This window comes from Ahaetulla prasina, chromosome 8 (assembly GCF_028640845.1).
Source record: "Ahaetulla prasina isolate Xishuangbanna chromosome 8, ASM2864084v1, whole genome shotgun sequence".
Taxonomy (NCBI): domain Eukaryota; kingdom Metazoa; phylum Chordata; class Lepidosauria; order Squamata; family Colubridae; genus Ahaetulla; species Ahaetulla prasina.
Genome location: NC_080546.1, coordinates 90941769 through 90957117, shown reverse-complemented (window position 1 = coordinate 90957117; position 15349 = coordinate 90941769). Strand labels below are relative to the sequence as shown.

Sequence of the window (15349 nt, the reverse complement as noted above, 5' to 3'; positions counted from 1 at the left end):
TCTGTCGGAGGATACATTCCTGAAATCCACTGGCTGGTGGAAGCGCTGACGAAAAAACAGGAAAGGCTCCACATGGCCATGGCGATGGGCGTCCGCTGCGTGAAGTTGGAGAGCGACAGCATCACCCAGTCTCGGACCATGGAGGACTGACCCGTCGTATGCAAGGACTGGAAGACCTGGAGAAATCAAGAGCCATCATTCATCCTTCGGAAGTTTTGGAGAAGCCGTTAGGTTGAGGCGACAAATATCTAAAACGCTATTATTTCGGGCTGTGCTGATCGCGTCCTGCATCCACTAAGGGATTTTAGGCATAATGATATTTAAAAAGAAATTCTATTACTTAAGAATACAGGTGGTCCTCGACTTACGGTAGTTCACTTAGTGACCGTTCAAACTTGCGACACTGGAAAAAAATAACTTATGACCATTTGTCACACAGCCGTTGCAGCATCCTCATGGTCACGTGATTTACACTCAAAACGCCTGGCAACGGATTCATATTTATGACGGTCGCGGTGTCCCGTGATCCACTTTTTGCGACCTTCTGACCAGCAAAGTCAACGGGGGAATCCGGATTCACTTAACAACCGGGTTACCAATTTAAGGACTGCAGGGATTCACTTAACAAACGTGCCAAGGAAAGTCGTCTCAAACTGAGCAAAACGCACTTAATAAATTTCTCACTCAGCGACATACATTTTGGCCTCAATTGTGGTTGTAAGCAATCATGGGCTGCCGCCGGTTCGGGCGAACCCGTAGCCCCGTCCTATATTGCTGTGTTGTTTGACGCTGGATGCGTGTGCGGACGGCACACGTGAGCGAATTCCCGTTTTTTTTGTGATGCTGCACTCACCTTTCCAGTGCTGGGCAAATAGTGGTTGTTACGGTATGTGACGTCCACCTCTGGTTGTTAAGTCGAGGACTACCTATATATGAAATGCACCACCAATGGCTTACCTTATGTCATGAAACCTTACCTTGTAGAGTACTTTCGCCATAAATTGTGGGTAGGGTTGCTGGTTGGATAAAAATTCTCCAATCACTTTATTCATCACATCTTGCGGGGGGAAAAAGTCATCCAAGAACTGAGGGAGGATCAGAGTTACCACTCGGGCTTCGAAGGGGAATCCTTTCCTGACCCTGTGAAGAGACCCCAACCATCAGTCTCCAGGGCCGGCCGGCCAGTGCCTCCCTCCAGGTCTTCTCCCTGACTTCAGGGCCCCCCGATGATAGGACTGCCATTGTAGGTTGGAGCTTCGCACTTGGCTAGCTGCCAGTCTGATATGATGGGAGGAGGGAAGGTTAATGTTCTGTCCCCCCTCGCCTCCGTCCGAGCGATGGCTTAATTAGCCGGCACTATCAGCTCTGGCAGCAAACTAGCGAGCGTCTGCCAAGTGTCTCTGTTATCTCCCTCGACGCTGATGAGTCACCCAGGAACAAACAGTACTTCAGCTCTTAGTTAATCAGTTGATTTGCCTGCTACAAAGAGGCACAGCAGCCCTCACTGGTTTTATATCCTGTGGGGTGTGGCTCCATGACTTAGCACTTCCTAGGCCTGCCCCACCCCTGCTTCTGTTGCTCCCGCCTCTCCTGCCTACGAAACCTAGGGTCCAGCCAGGCCTGATTGCCATCAGCTGGGTCTGGAGGCGTGGCCTGGGGGGGGGGAAGAGTCAGGGGACGGAGGCCTCGTTATCTCTTCCAGCTGGCCTGCCTCTGGATCCTGGAGCTGAGCCAGGGAAGCCGGTGCTTCCGAGGTAAGTCCTGACAGCCCTTCCCCCTCACTTTCCAAGTCACTTTCTGGCAGGGGGCCCGGCTCGGGGGGCGCAGGCACAACAGTTAACTACTCATCGTACCATCATGAAACACCAGCTTAAGGTCAAAGCGCTGGGAATGGAAAGCAATGGCTCACTAGCCTGCCCCCTGTTGAAGAGACAGTTCCCAAAACAATTTATTCAAATATAATTGGACAGTAAGAGACCAAGATGGGGGGGGGGGGGGAGAAACTGGACACGGAAAGTTAACCAGACATTTTCAATTCTGGCTTTGCTAGACCGTCATCCACTTGACCTTTAGTATAGTAAAACTTTCACACCAAATGGAGTCGAGGGTCTTTCTTCGTTAAGGGATGGCATTGGGGCAAGACTGACACCCAGGCCATCCCACAGAAGTTTTCCAAAATGTGCTATCTGCACCGGGATGGCAACTGACAGCAGAAAGCACAACAGAGCAAGTGAAAACACAACGTGGGTCCTCCCCAGAGTGTTGTGGTCTGCTGGCAACCTGTGGAGCTGGCAGCAGAGTCAGAAAGTGAGGAGTCTGGGGAGGAATATGGGCCAGTCCTGGAGTCTGGGGAAGGCTCAGATGAGGGCTCTGCGTCAGAGGCAGAGAGGGGCCAGGGCCATCTGGGAGTTATGTGCTGACTCCAAAGACTCCAGAGTCTTGACATCTGCAAGGCAGAGGAACAGGGGGAGCCTGTTCCCAGTACACGCATGCATAGAGCTGCCAGAAGACAAGAATAGTTAAGACAAAAGGGGCGACTCAGGAGTAAGGCTTGGAGATGACTGGCCCCTCCCATAAGACATAAAGGGACGTGAGCCTTTGCAGGAAGCAACTTTGTTCATGCTGGTCGATTTAAATTCTGAAGCTCCGTTTTTGACTCTGTGCTCCGTGTGGCCTTGCAAAGCTAATTGCCAATTAGGTCTTTGGCAGCGTGTCGAGGGAGATAAAGGTGGGTGTTTATCAGCCTTATCCAGAAGGACTGTGGCAGACTTCTGTCGGACTCTTTACAAACTATTTTGTAAAGAGCCGTTGAAATAAAAAAGAGGGTTTTTGGGACTAATTATGCGTTTTTTACTGTCTCAGGAAGCCTAGGTCAGAACACACAGTTCACAGACTTCCACCACGCCTTGCCATGTTTTCTTTTCATGGCAACCTGGCAAAAGAAACTTGAGAAGGAGAGCAGAATTGAGGAATGGTGCCCAAGCCCTCCAGCGGTTACAGGATGGAGGAGGAAATTCCAGGGGCCAGAATGTACACGGCAATATTGGTCAGTTGTGTTTTCCATGCTTACATCAGTTCATTTAGCGACCGTTTGAAGTTTCAGCAGCGCTGAAAAAAGTGACTTAGGGCCCTTTGTCACGACTGTTAGCGACTGTCGCAGCATCCCCAATGGTCACAGGATCAAAACCTGGACACTTGGCAAGCTGCTTCATATTGATGACAGTTGCCGTGTCCTAGGATCGTGTGATCGCCCCCTTTTGCGACCTTCTGACAAGCAAAATCAATAGGGGAGTCCGATTCACTTAACAACTGGATTACCGACTTATCAACTGCAGTGATTCACTTAACGACTGAGGCAAGAAAATGGGGCAAACCTCACTTCACACAAACGTCTTACTTAAGAACAGAGCTCCACTGTGGTCGTAAGTTGAGGACTGCTTGTATTCTGTGGCCTCTCTGAAAGGCCACAAGCTCAGCTGCCCAGAACGCTATCAAGTCATCCCATCCTGAGGTGGCTGCTTCTAGACCCTTCTTGTCCTGGATGTCACCCCAATTACTCCCTCCCTGCCTCCAAAGACCAAGGAAAGGGGGATTGTCCGGGATTCACGGAGGGAAGGGTGGGAGAGAGGGGATGGTTCTGGGCTTGCAGCGGGGCCACGCTATTGTGCGTGCAGCTCCATTTACACACATAACAGGTGCGTGCGCCCACCACTCTGTTGTGTCTCGCCCAATCTCACCGCAGCCGGGGTCTTCTTATCTGCTTCCGAACACGGAGGAATGTTCTAGTATGCCTCCCGGCCCCAGCCCTGGCTCCATGCCCCGACAGGCTGAAGAAGAAGAAATACCTCCAGCCCCCAGCTCTGGCTCCATGCCCAGGCAAACGGAGCAACTAGACCCCTCCCCCTCCTCCACAGCATGTGAGCCTGAGGAAAGTTTATTACCAACAGCTGCCGACTGGAGTGACCCTCGTGTCAGAAGACTTGATAGGCGGAGGCAACAGAAGGAAGGGAGGGGCAGGCCTGGATAAGTGCTGAGTCATGGAGCCACACCCCATGGCCTATATAAAGGACCTGCTTTCTGGCATTCTCTGAGTCAGGCAAAGTCTAAACATATCTTGCTGAAGTCACTTTCTGGTCTCCTGCCTGCCTTGAGGACTTTGCTAGGACTTTGGCAGAGCTGCAGAGGCACGCCTGATTCGGATTTCCCTGACCCGGCCGTCAGCGGAGGAGTGGGACACGACACACTCACATAAATGAAGCTTCCTGAGCTCATCTACTACTTGCCCAGTTTTGAATGGGTCAAGGCCCGTTGCTGGGCTGTGGTCCAGGGGTTGGGGAAACCCTGGCTTGTATAATTACATTTATAAATGGAAAATAATTGGGAAATTGTATTTGTTTTGTGCAGGGACTAATTCTTCCTGGCTTTCTGTTCCTACCGGTCAAAGAGGACAGATACTCGCTCCATTGCCACGATGACCGATTCGCTGTCAGGAGCTGCCGAGTGGAGATCTGCACTTCGTCCGGGACTGCCTTTCTCTTTTCCTAAAGCCGCAATTGGGGCGGGTGATAAATAATAAGAATCATTAGAAGGGAGAGGCAGAACAATTCTTATTAGGGATCCCAACGGAAAACTGTACAAATGATACACAATACTTAATACTGCACATATTAAGAGCAGCACACGTGCAAAATTGGAAGAAGGAGAACCAACCAAAAAGAAGGTTTAATTGCCTTATGCACGGTCACTCACGCTCTTGTCACTTCCCGTTTGGATTATTGCAATGCTCTCTACATGGGGCTGCCCTTAAAGTGCACCCGGAGGCTGCAGCTAGTCCAGAATGCAGCTGCGCGGGTAATAGTGGGAGCAACTCGTTGCTCCCATGTAACACCAATCCTGCGCGGCTTGCACTGGCTTCCTGTGGTCTTTCGGGTGCGCTTTAAGATTTTGGTCACCACCTTCAAAGCGCTCCATGGCTTAGGGCCCGGGTACTTACGGGACCGCCTGCTGTTACCGCATGCCTCCCACCGACCCGTACGCTCTCACAGAGAGGGTCTTCTCAGGGTGCCGTCCGCCAAACAATGTCGGCTGGCGGCCCCCAGGGGAAGGTCCTTCTCTGTGGGAGCTCCTACGCTCTGGAACGAACTTCCTCCTGGACTACGTCAAGTGCCTGATCTTCGGACCTTTCACCGTGAGCTGAAAACACATTTATTTATTCAAGCGGGACTGGCATAATATTAATATTTATAATATTTTTAATATTTCTAATATTTTAAAATTTTAACTGGGGTTTATTATTATATGGTTTATAATTTTAAATTTTAAACTTTTAAATGTGGCCATTTTTTTCTAAATATGCTCGGTTTTAAATTGTCGTTTTAATTGTACATTTCTGTGTTTTTATTTTTGGCTGTACACCGCCCTGAGTCCTTCGGGAGAAGGGCGGTATAAAAATGTAATAAATAAATAAATAAATAAATTAGGAAAATCCTAGAATGTGCAGAGATGGATAAACCCACAAAAGAAATCAAAGAAAAAGAGGATACAGAATATTATAAGGTCTGGTGTAGATGGTACGAATGGTTGGAAAATAGGAAAGATAATCAAAATTGAACAACAGGGTAAAATGTAGATGAAATAAAGAAAGACAGATAATATAAAAGTAGAATAAGATAGAATTAAAATGCGTATAAATAGTAAGAAAGGACCGCTTTGAATAGCTGATAAGAAACAGTGATACATATATAAATATTGTATGCTTGTCTTGTGTTTTAATCTGTCCAAAATAAAAAACTTTTTTAAAAGAAAGAATCATTACTACGATCTTGTGAAATCGATCAAAGGGAATTGACAAGAAAAGACGATTGGCAGAATCCAAGGCAATTCGCCTGTACCGCCAGCTGTGAAGGGTTTCGGTGCTGCCGGTGAGCTGGGTTGTTTTCATGGAGGTGCTTCGTTATCCGACCAGGAAAACTGACAGCTCTGAAGACGCTCCCAAGTCAGAGGTAATGGAGCATCTGCACAAAAACAACCCAGCTTAGAGACAAACGAGGATCTACAAAACCAGGATCGTTGAGAAAAACGAGTTGAAGGTCACTGCAGTCGTAAAGATCGATTCATTTTGAGCCAGCGGTAGAAAATCCTAATTCCGTGATGGCAAACCAGAAGTGGCACATAATGCCCTCTCTCTGTGGGCACGTGAGCTGTTGCCCCAGTTCAGCTCCACCATGGGTGCGCACACGCCTCCCGCTGGCCAGCTGGTCTTTGGGTCTCTGCCACGCATGCCTGGGGGCAGGGTGTGTGCGGAGGGCCACACACACATTGCATTTTGGGGGTTTAAGAGCTTTGGGCACTCAGTCCAGAAAAGGTTAGCCATCAATATCCTAGTCCCAACCTTGTCCCACTGGCACATGAATTAAACACAAGCATTTGCTTGCTAGGATGAATGGTGTGGTGGCCTAGAGGTGGAGCTCTCGCCACACAATCAGGAGGCTGTGAGTTCGATCCTAGGTAGAGGCAGGTATTTCTCTCTCAAAGAGCACAAAGAGGATATATCTGCTGAATAAAACTCAGCACTGGTGACAGGAAAGTCATCCGGCCAGTAAAAACTTGTCCAGACTCCACACCGCAAGGGATTATGGGGTCATTAAAAGATGATGATTTGCTTGCTAGGATGGAAGACAATACGGTAGTCCTTGACTTACAACTGATCATTTAGGGACTGCTCAAAGTTAACAATACTGAAAGGAGTGGGTTATGGTCTTTTTTTTCACACTGTAGTATCTCCACAGTCATTTGATCACAATCCTGTTCTTGGCAATTGACTCCTATTTACAATGGTTGCATTGTTCAGGAGGTCATGTGATCTTCTTTTGCGACCTTCTGGCGAGCAAAGTCAAGGGGGAAGCCCGATTCTCTAAAGAACCGTGTGACTAACTTAACAGCCGCAGCGATTCGTTTTAACAACGGCGGCGAGAAAGATTGTAAATTGGGATGGAATTCACTCAACCGATGTTTCATTTAGCAACGGGATTTTGGGGTTCATTTGTGGTCGTAAACCGAATACCTTCGTTTCTCACTTTTTTTCCTTCTGAGTCAGTGGATCGTGGCCTGAATAACAAGTCCCTTGAAAAGGGTAAGGGAACGACCAAAGCCGCTTTACCTGTGTACATGCAGCTCAGCATGAGTCCCAAGGCGGCCATGGCTCTGTGCGGACTGAGGACGTTTACGCGGTCCACGCTCAGCTTCACCAGCGCTTCGCAGTCCGGCTGAGAGAGCTGCTCCGAAAGCAGGAGCCTTTCCAGACCTCTGAGCACACAGTGATAGATCACCGACGGGGTGGATCCCTCGTTTTCGGATAGCATCACTCCGCACATCTGGAAGAGACGAGAAAAGGTCAGATCTGCCGTTGCGTCGCGCCAGTTCGCTTTGATAGCAGCCTGTCCTGAAATGTGGGAGGCGGGGGGGGGGGGAGATAGAGGGACACAGGGATGACAGGAACCAGAGGTGCCAATCAGACACAACAATTGAATGACCCAAAGACACTGTTCTGTCCTCCTTCGCCTCCGTCCAAGTGATGGCTTAATTAGCCGGCACTATCAGCTCTGGCAGCAGAATAGCCAGCGTCTGCCAAGAGCCCTCGTTATCTTCCACGATGCTGGTGAGTCACCCAGGAACAAACTTCAGCTCTTAGTCAATCAATGGTTTTGCCTGCTACAAAGAGACACAGCAGCTCTCGCTGCCTTTTATATCCTGTGGGGTGTGGCTCCATGACTCAGCACTTCCTAGGCCTGCCCCTCCCCTGCTTCTGTTGTTCCCGCCTCTCCTGCCTACGAAACCTAGGGTCCAACCAAGCCTGATTGCCATCAGCTGGGTCTGCAGGCGTGGCCGGGGGGGGGAGGGAAGAGTCAGGGGACGGAGGCCTCGTTATCTCTTCCAGCTGGCCTGCCTCTGGATCCTGGAGCTGAGCCAGGGAAGCTGGTGCTTCCAAGGTAAGTCCTGACGGCCCTTCCCCCTCACTGTCCAAGTCACTTTCTGGCAGCAGGCCCGGCTCCAAGTCACTTTCTGGCAGGAGGGCCGGCTCGGGGGGTGCAAACACAACAGACACAGGCGTGGGAATGGCATGCGAAGAGGCACCAAACTTTAGAACGGTACGGCTCTGCTAGTCTCTAAACGTACCAGTTTACCTGATTAGAAAAAAAATTTTGGTCAAAAAACTCTCAATGACTCTGAAAGAATGGAACAGAAATGGGCTGGAAGCCAGATCTACTAGAGATGTTTCTCTCAGGCAGACTGAGTCGAAACTGGGCCCAACAGGAAGGAGGAAGGGGTGTGGTCAAAAAACTATGACTCAGTCTCTAGGCAGATCAGGCTGTAGCAACCCATGCCTGACCGATGCCGCAGCTTCACTGGGGAATAGGCGTTGGTTCTACCTGAACGCCGATTCTCGGTCTAGTTGCAGCATCGGTCAGCATTTAAAATCCCTAAATACCCACATCGGTTACCAAAATTACTCATTTGAACCTCATAGGACGTAAGAGGGATGGCTGAGGGGAAAAATACCGGGTTTATGCAGGAATCCTCAGATCTGGCTTGTAAGCACTTGGCTTTAGTAAAAATAGAGGTAGCCCTTAACTTACAACTAAAAATTTCTGTTTTTAAGTGAGACATTCGTTAAGTGAGTTTTGCCCCGTTTTACGACCTTTCTTGCCACAGTTGTTAAGTGAATCGCGGCAGTTGATAAGTTAGTAACCCGGTTGTTAAATGAATATCTGCTTTTCCCCACTGACTTTGCTGGTCAGAAGGTCGCAAAAGGGGATTGTGTGACCTTGGGACACAGCAAGAGTCCTAAATATGAACCCGTTCCCAAGCCTCCAAATTTTGATCACGTGACCCTGGGGATGCTGCAAAGGTCGTAACTTTGAAAAACGGTCGTAAGTCACATGGTTCAGTGCCGCTGTAACTCTGAACGGTGAATAAACGAACTGCTGTAAGTCGAGGACTACCTGTACGCCTTTCACTACAAGTGGAGTCGAGGGTCTTTCCTTCCTAAACGCCCAAGTTGGGACAGGCCTGACACAAAGAAGGATGGCTGAGCAAAGTTTTGAGACTGGCCAATGCAAGGCGTGGGGATACACCAAGTGAAATTTCTTTTTGCTTCATCCTTTGCCCTAAGGCCACGTGGGAAACTCTCCGGAGACCTCAACCCTACCTGAATAATTCCGGAAGAGAATTCTGGTCCGACATCAGCAGGGTAATTTTCGATTAAGTAGAAGGCCACTGCGCACATGACCAAGATGTGTTGCTGGTTGTGGAGGTTCACACAGCTGTTAAGAGAGACAAACATATGACAGAGATCAGCATTAAAAATACACTCTTCTTTCATTTTTCTACTGAAAAAATGTAAAAGAGGATTAAATCGTTCCTGGGCGGCCTTAGAAGAAGCAATTACAGATAGCCCTCAACTTACAACACTTCATTTAGTGGCCATTCAAAATTACAACGGCACTGAAAGACGTGACTTATGACTGTTTTTCACAGTTATAAAAGTTTCACTCTATAACTGACATTTGCACCTCTATAACTGTCTGGTTCGGTTCTGCAACCCAACAAGAAAAACACAGACTTCAGAGGATAATTAGAACTGCAGAAAAAATAATGGCTACCAACCTGCCTTCCATTGAGGACCTGTATACTGCACGAATCAAGAAGAGGGCTGTGAAAATATTTGCAGACCCCTCGCATCCTGGACATAAACTGTTTCAACTCCTACCCTCAAAACGACGCTATAGAGCACTGCACACCAGAACAACTAGACACAAGAACAGTTTTTCCCCCGAAGGCCATCACTCTGCTAAACAAATAATTCCCTCAACACTGTCAGACTATTTACTGAATTTGCACTACTATTAATCTTCTCATAGTTCCCATCACCAATCTCCTTCCACTTATGACTGTATGACTATAACTTGTTGCTGGCAATCCTTATGATTTATATTGATATATTGATCATCAATTGTGTTGTAAATGTTGTACCTTGATGAACGTATCTTTTCTTCTATGTACACTGAGAGCAGATGCACCAAGACAAATTCCTTGTGTGTCCAATCACACTTGGCCAATAAAAATTCTATTCTATTCTATTCTATTATGACCTTTGCAACATCCCAATGATCATGGGATCAAAATTCAGTCGCTTGGTAACTGACTCATATTTATGACGTTTGCTGTGTCCCGGGGTCATGTGATCCCCTTTTGTGACCTCCTGACAGGCACAATCGATGGGGGAGCCCGATTCACTTAACAATCGGTTTATTAACTTATCAGCTGCAGGGATTCATTTAACAACTGAGAAAGGTCGTAAAAATGGGGCAAAACGCACTGAACCAATGTCTCAGCTTAAGAACAGAAATTCTGGGCTCAATTGTGGTCGTAAGTCGAGGACTAGCTATAAAAATAAAACAGTACCTAAAGAAATAACCAATGCCTCAATCGAGGAACTGCCAAAGAACTAACAATAAACAGCCCGACAAAAGAAGCTCTCCCACCAACATTCACAGGGCCAGCCATTAGAATATAAATTGAGAGCACTCCAAGCAAAAAGGACAACTCAGGAGTAAGGCCAGGAGATGACTGGCCCCTCCCATAAGGGTTAAAAGAGCAGCAAGGTTCTTGGGCTCTTTGTACGAAAGCAATGTTGCTACAATTGTTTTTAGTTGGTGTCTCTTGTTTCTGAACTTTGTGGAGCTTTGCCAAGAAAAGCCTTTGGCAGGATGCCAAAGAGGACAAAGGTTTGCGATAAGGCCGTGTTACCTAGTTGGGTCATGTTGTGGTCCACCAGCAGCCTGCGGAGCTGGAGCAGAGTCAGACAATGAGGAGGCTGGGGAGGTCAATGGGTCAGTCCTGGAGTCAGGGGAAGTCCTGCACCCAGGGCCATCTGGGAGCAATGCACAGACTCCAGAGCCTCCGGAGGCAGACAGCAGAGGAACAGGAGGAGCCTGTTCCTAGTGCACCCATGCGAAGAACTGCCAGAAATCAAGAGCAGCTAAAGCAAAAAGGACGACTCAGGAGTAAGGCCAGGAGATGACTGGCTTAAAAGAGCAGCAAGGCTCTTGGGCTCTTTGTAGGAAAGCAATGTTGCTACATTTGTTTCTTGTCGGTGTCTCTTGTTTCTTCTTTGTGGGGCTTTGCCAAGAAAAGCCTTTGGCAGGTTGCCAAAGAAGACAAAGGTTTGTGATAAGGCCGAAGGACTTTTTTCTGAAGGATTTGTTTTGGAATTAATTTGGACTAAGCTGAGAATGAAGTAATTCTCGGCTGTTCTAATAAAATATGTTTGTTTAGGACTGATTGTGTCTGGTAATAACTTCTTGGGCCTAGGTCACAACAGATCATGAAACGTCTGCAAGAAAACTACCAATCTCAGAGAGCACCAAGAATCCTTCATTTCAACCATGAGCTACAAATATTCTCCTTTAAAGTTTCCCAGGGCTGTTTTAGCATTTCAATAAAATGCCTCTTCCACCACTCCAAAATAGATAACCATGTTAGGTTTTGATGTGTGTGGTTTTTTCCTCCACAATTCCATTTTCCCCCCCGTCGGATGATAAGTTTAGCGAGGAGTTTCTCCTATCAAGACCTACTGGGCAACGCCACGCAGATTGGACAGCAGGTATTCGGTGATGACCGGAATAAGTTGCTTCGCCGTCTCGTCCAGGAGATCGCACTCCAAAATGTACAGGATGCCGTGCAGTGCGCCAATTCGGCTCGGCATGTGCGCGCTGCGGAGCGTCGATTCGAGCAGGCGGCTGACGGGCTCCGCCACAGCTTTATCCTGATGGATGCAATGAAGACAGAGGGGGGTCAGTTTGAATTTAGGCCAGGGCCTTTCAGGATTGGGACGGCTTGTAGGCAGGGAGGAAGGGCAGCAGGATGACCAAGAGAGTCTAAACAGTGAACGTGAGAGCCAAAGCTGAGGCGATGAGCAAGGACCACCCCCTTCTGATCCGCGAACATGGAGAGTGGAGAGAAGGCGAGAACAATGCAGGCTGACCTGACTACTTGGGGGAGGAGAGCGCTCCGCCCCTCTTCACAAGGCACACCTGAAGACTGGAGACTTAAGGAGATGCTGTGGGGAAGGGAATTTGTTGGGAGCAAATGCTGAATTCCTGGAGTGTTGAGTGTCAACGTTTGAACTTTTCTAAATTCCTTGCATTTTTTCTGGCTTTCTGGATTAATTGCCTGGCTCTTTTGCTTCCAGGACTCCTTGACTTGCCCAGCTGGATTTCTTGCTTTGCAGCCATGTTGCTCACAGTGTTGGGGTGGACTATTTGCAGCCGGAGGCTGCTTGAGGTGTGTCTGTGTGCGTTTCATCACTTTGTTCTGGGACTTGCCAGAAACATGGGAGCGTTTGGGGCAATTTGGAGCAATAAAGGGGCGGTTTGAACTATCTGCTGCCAGTATTACCTCTGTGCCGTGCCCTGGGTCATCACAGGACGTTTTGGACTCTATCGTGGGTCATAAATCGAGGACTGCCTGTGATTCTCCGAAAATCTTACCATGCCAAGAACAGCCGCTGCTTTGCACATAGCGGGGACCAAATACTGAAGGAGGATCTCGTCTTCCGGCGGGTGGACTTTCCGCAGTTCAGTTAACGTCGCGTACATCATTTCAAACTGATTTCTCTCCGTAAATAAGTCAGAGACGGCTAAAAGCTGCGAAGATATAAGCCAGAGAACGTATGAAAATAAGCGGACCCTTCATGTCGTAGATCTTACCTGTTTGCGTAAGAGTTCAGACAGAAGGAAGCCTGGAAAGGAAATGTTTAAATACAGGTATTTAATATAGATTTGCAACAGTTCATTTAGTGACCGTTCAAAGTTACAACATCACTGTTTCAAGAAAAGTGACCGATGAGCCGTTTTCACACCTAATGACCGTTGCAGCATGGACACGGGATCAAAATTAAGACACTTGGGTATTGACTCATATTTACGAAGGTTTCAGTGTCCCGGGATCACACGATCCCCTTTTAGTGACTTTCTGACAAGCAAAGTCAATAGGAAAACCAGTTTCACTTAACAACTGGGATAGTAGTTTACCAACTGCAGTGATTCGTTTTTTTGTTTGGATGTTACTAATTTAACAACTGCAAGGAAAACGGGAGAAAACTCACAAATTTCTCACTTAGCAACATAAAGGATCCCATATTTGACCCTGGATTACTTATTATCTAGGCCTTTTCAGCCGGGGTTTGGGAAGAAACTTATTGTTCTGACCCAGCTCCCCAAACACGAGAAACCCTCTGAAGTTAATTCAAAGATTCCTTTATTAGGGGTGCCGGCAGCCACAACAAAAAGTTTCTCTCTCACTGCAGGCTAACAAGTCTGTCTGGCAGGGAGATGAATAGTTGTCTGCCACACCTATTCATCTCCACCCCCTACTTTTTATCCCCAGAGCTAGGGTGGGGCTTTGTTAGCAGCAGTGGCTATTCCGTCCCAAGGACCTGCCCATAGATTTCCACTGTTCTCCTCTCCTCTGCCTTCTGTGCATTCGTAAGTCAGGCACTGGACCCAGTTGTTCCTCCTCTTCCTCATCAGCCCCCTCCAGACCTGGGGGCTGTTGACCCTCCATCTGAGGGCTGACGGACGGCCCAGGCTCTGCCTTTCTCTCTCTCTCTGACAGCTCCATTCCCTCTTCCTCCTCAGAGCTCAGGTTGCCTTGATGCTAACCCTGACTCTCACACCTCCTCCTCCTCCGATTCGGCTGCTGGAGGGGCTGGCAGCCGACAGGTCACAACATGGATCTTGAAATTCTTCATACGTTTTCTTGATTATTTACCTTTAAGATTTTGGTCACTACCTTTAAAGCGCTCCATGGCTTAAGGCCTGGATACTTACGGGACCGCCTACTGTTACCGCATGCCTCCCACCGACCCGTACGCTCACACAGAGAGGGACTTCTCAGGGTGCCGTCCGCCAAGCAATGTCGGCTGGCGGCCCCCAGGGGTAGATCCTTCTCTGTGGGGGCTCCTACCCTCTGGAACGAACTTCCCCCTGGTTTACGCCAAATACCTGACCTTTGGACCTTTCGCCGCGAATTGAAAACACATCTATTTATTCGCGCGGGGCTGGCTTAAATTTTATTGGGTTTTTATTGGGTTTTTAAATTTTTATTATGAATTTTAATGGGTTTTTTAGTTTTATATGTTTTAAAGTCTTAGGCCAATGGTGTAATAAGTTTTTTAATTCGGGTTTTAATTGTATATTGTATTGTTTGTTTTATTTTGGCTGTACACCGCCCTGAGTCCTTCGGGAGAAGGGCGGTATAAAAATCGAATAAATAATAATAATAATAATAATAATAATAATAATAATAATAATAATAATAATAATAATAATAATAATAATAATAATAATAATACCTAAAGAGGTAGTCCTCAATTTATGACAACAAAAGCTCAAAATTTCTGTTGCTAATTGAGAGAGGTGTTAAGTGCTCCCCACCTCTGCTCTTTGGAGTTCCCAGAAATCTCCGCTACGAGGTGCAATGGAGCCCCGGTCTCTTCTTCTGTCATTTCCACAAGCTCATTTTTGGATCCTTTTTATTCTGCAGTTTGGGACTGTAGGAAGTGGCTTCAGCTCACTTCCTTGTTCCTTAGAGGGATTGCATTTTACGACCTTGCCAGCCAGAATTTAGGTTGCTAAGTGAGAAACTTGTTAAGCGAGCCTTCTCCTGTTTTCCTGCTGCATTTGTTAAGGGAACCCCCGCGGTTGTTAAATGAGTAACACGGTTGTTAAATGAATCCCCCTCCCCCGTGGACTCTGCTGGTCAGGAGGACGCAAAAAGGGGAACGCTGCAACCGTCGTAAATATGAGTCAGTTTACCAAGCGTCCGAATTTTGAGCACGTGACCATGGGGAAGCCGCAACGGTCGTTAAGTTAAGTGAAAAACGGTCACCGGCCACTTTTTTTTTCCAGTGCTGTTGTAACTTCGAGCGGTCACTAAATGATCTGTCGTAAGTGGAGGACTACCTATCTTCAGGCACTAAGATGTGAGATGCTCAGATCTGGAGAGATTTATGAACCTAGTAAATAAAGTAAAAAAAAAAAAAAAAAGGCTAAAATACGCATAAACACGGCTACGATTAAGTGTAACAATGAAAGGATATCAGATTAAGAAATATCAGATTGCCTTTGAATAATTAGGAAGTTATTTTATGTAATGGGGAGGGGGTTGGGAGATGAAAAGCTTTGGATGTGGTTATTTGGATTGGAAGGGAAAATTTTATTCTATGTTTGGTTTATGTATAACAATACCTTGTGATTGACCCGGGAAGCCGGGGGGGGGGGGGGAG

At 47.5% G+C, this 15349-nt stretch overlaps 1 protein-coding gene across 3 annotated transcripts in view; it reads right to left on the bottom strand.

Moving 5' to 3' along the window:
* The window catches only part of HTT (huntingtin), a 126412-nt gene that overhangs the window by 5050 nt on the left and 106013 nt on the right, over positions 1-15349 (bottom strand). For all 3 annotated transcript variants that reach the window (XM_058193447.1, XM_058193446.1, XM_058193448.1), the window contains 7 exons: positions 12552-12707; positions 11637-11827; positions 9209-9323; positions 7160-7373; positions 4436-4541; positions 978-1140; positions 16-176 (listed from right to left, as the gene is read on the bottom strand). In XM_058193447.1, the coding sequence (XP_058049430.1) occupies positions 16-176; positions 978-1140; positions 4436-4541; positions 7160-7373; positions 9209-9323; positions 11637-11827; positions 12552-12707 (1106 nt within the window). The remainder of the gene's footprint in view (positions 1-15; positions 177-977; positions 1141-4435; positions 4542-7159; positions 7374-9208; positions 9324-11636; positions 11828-12551; positions 12708-15349) is intronic.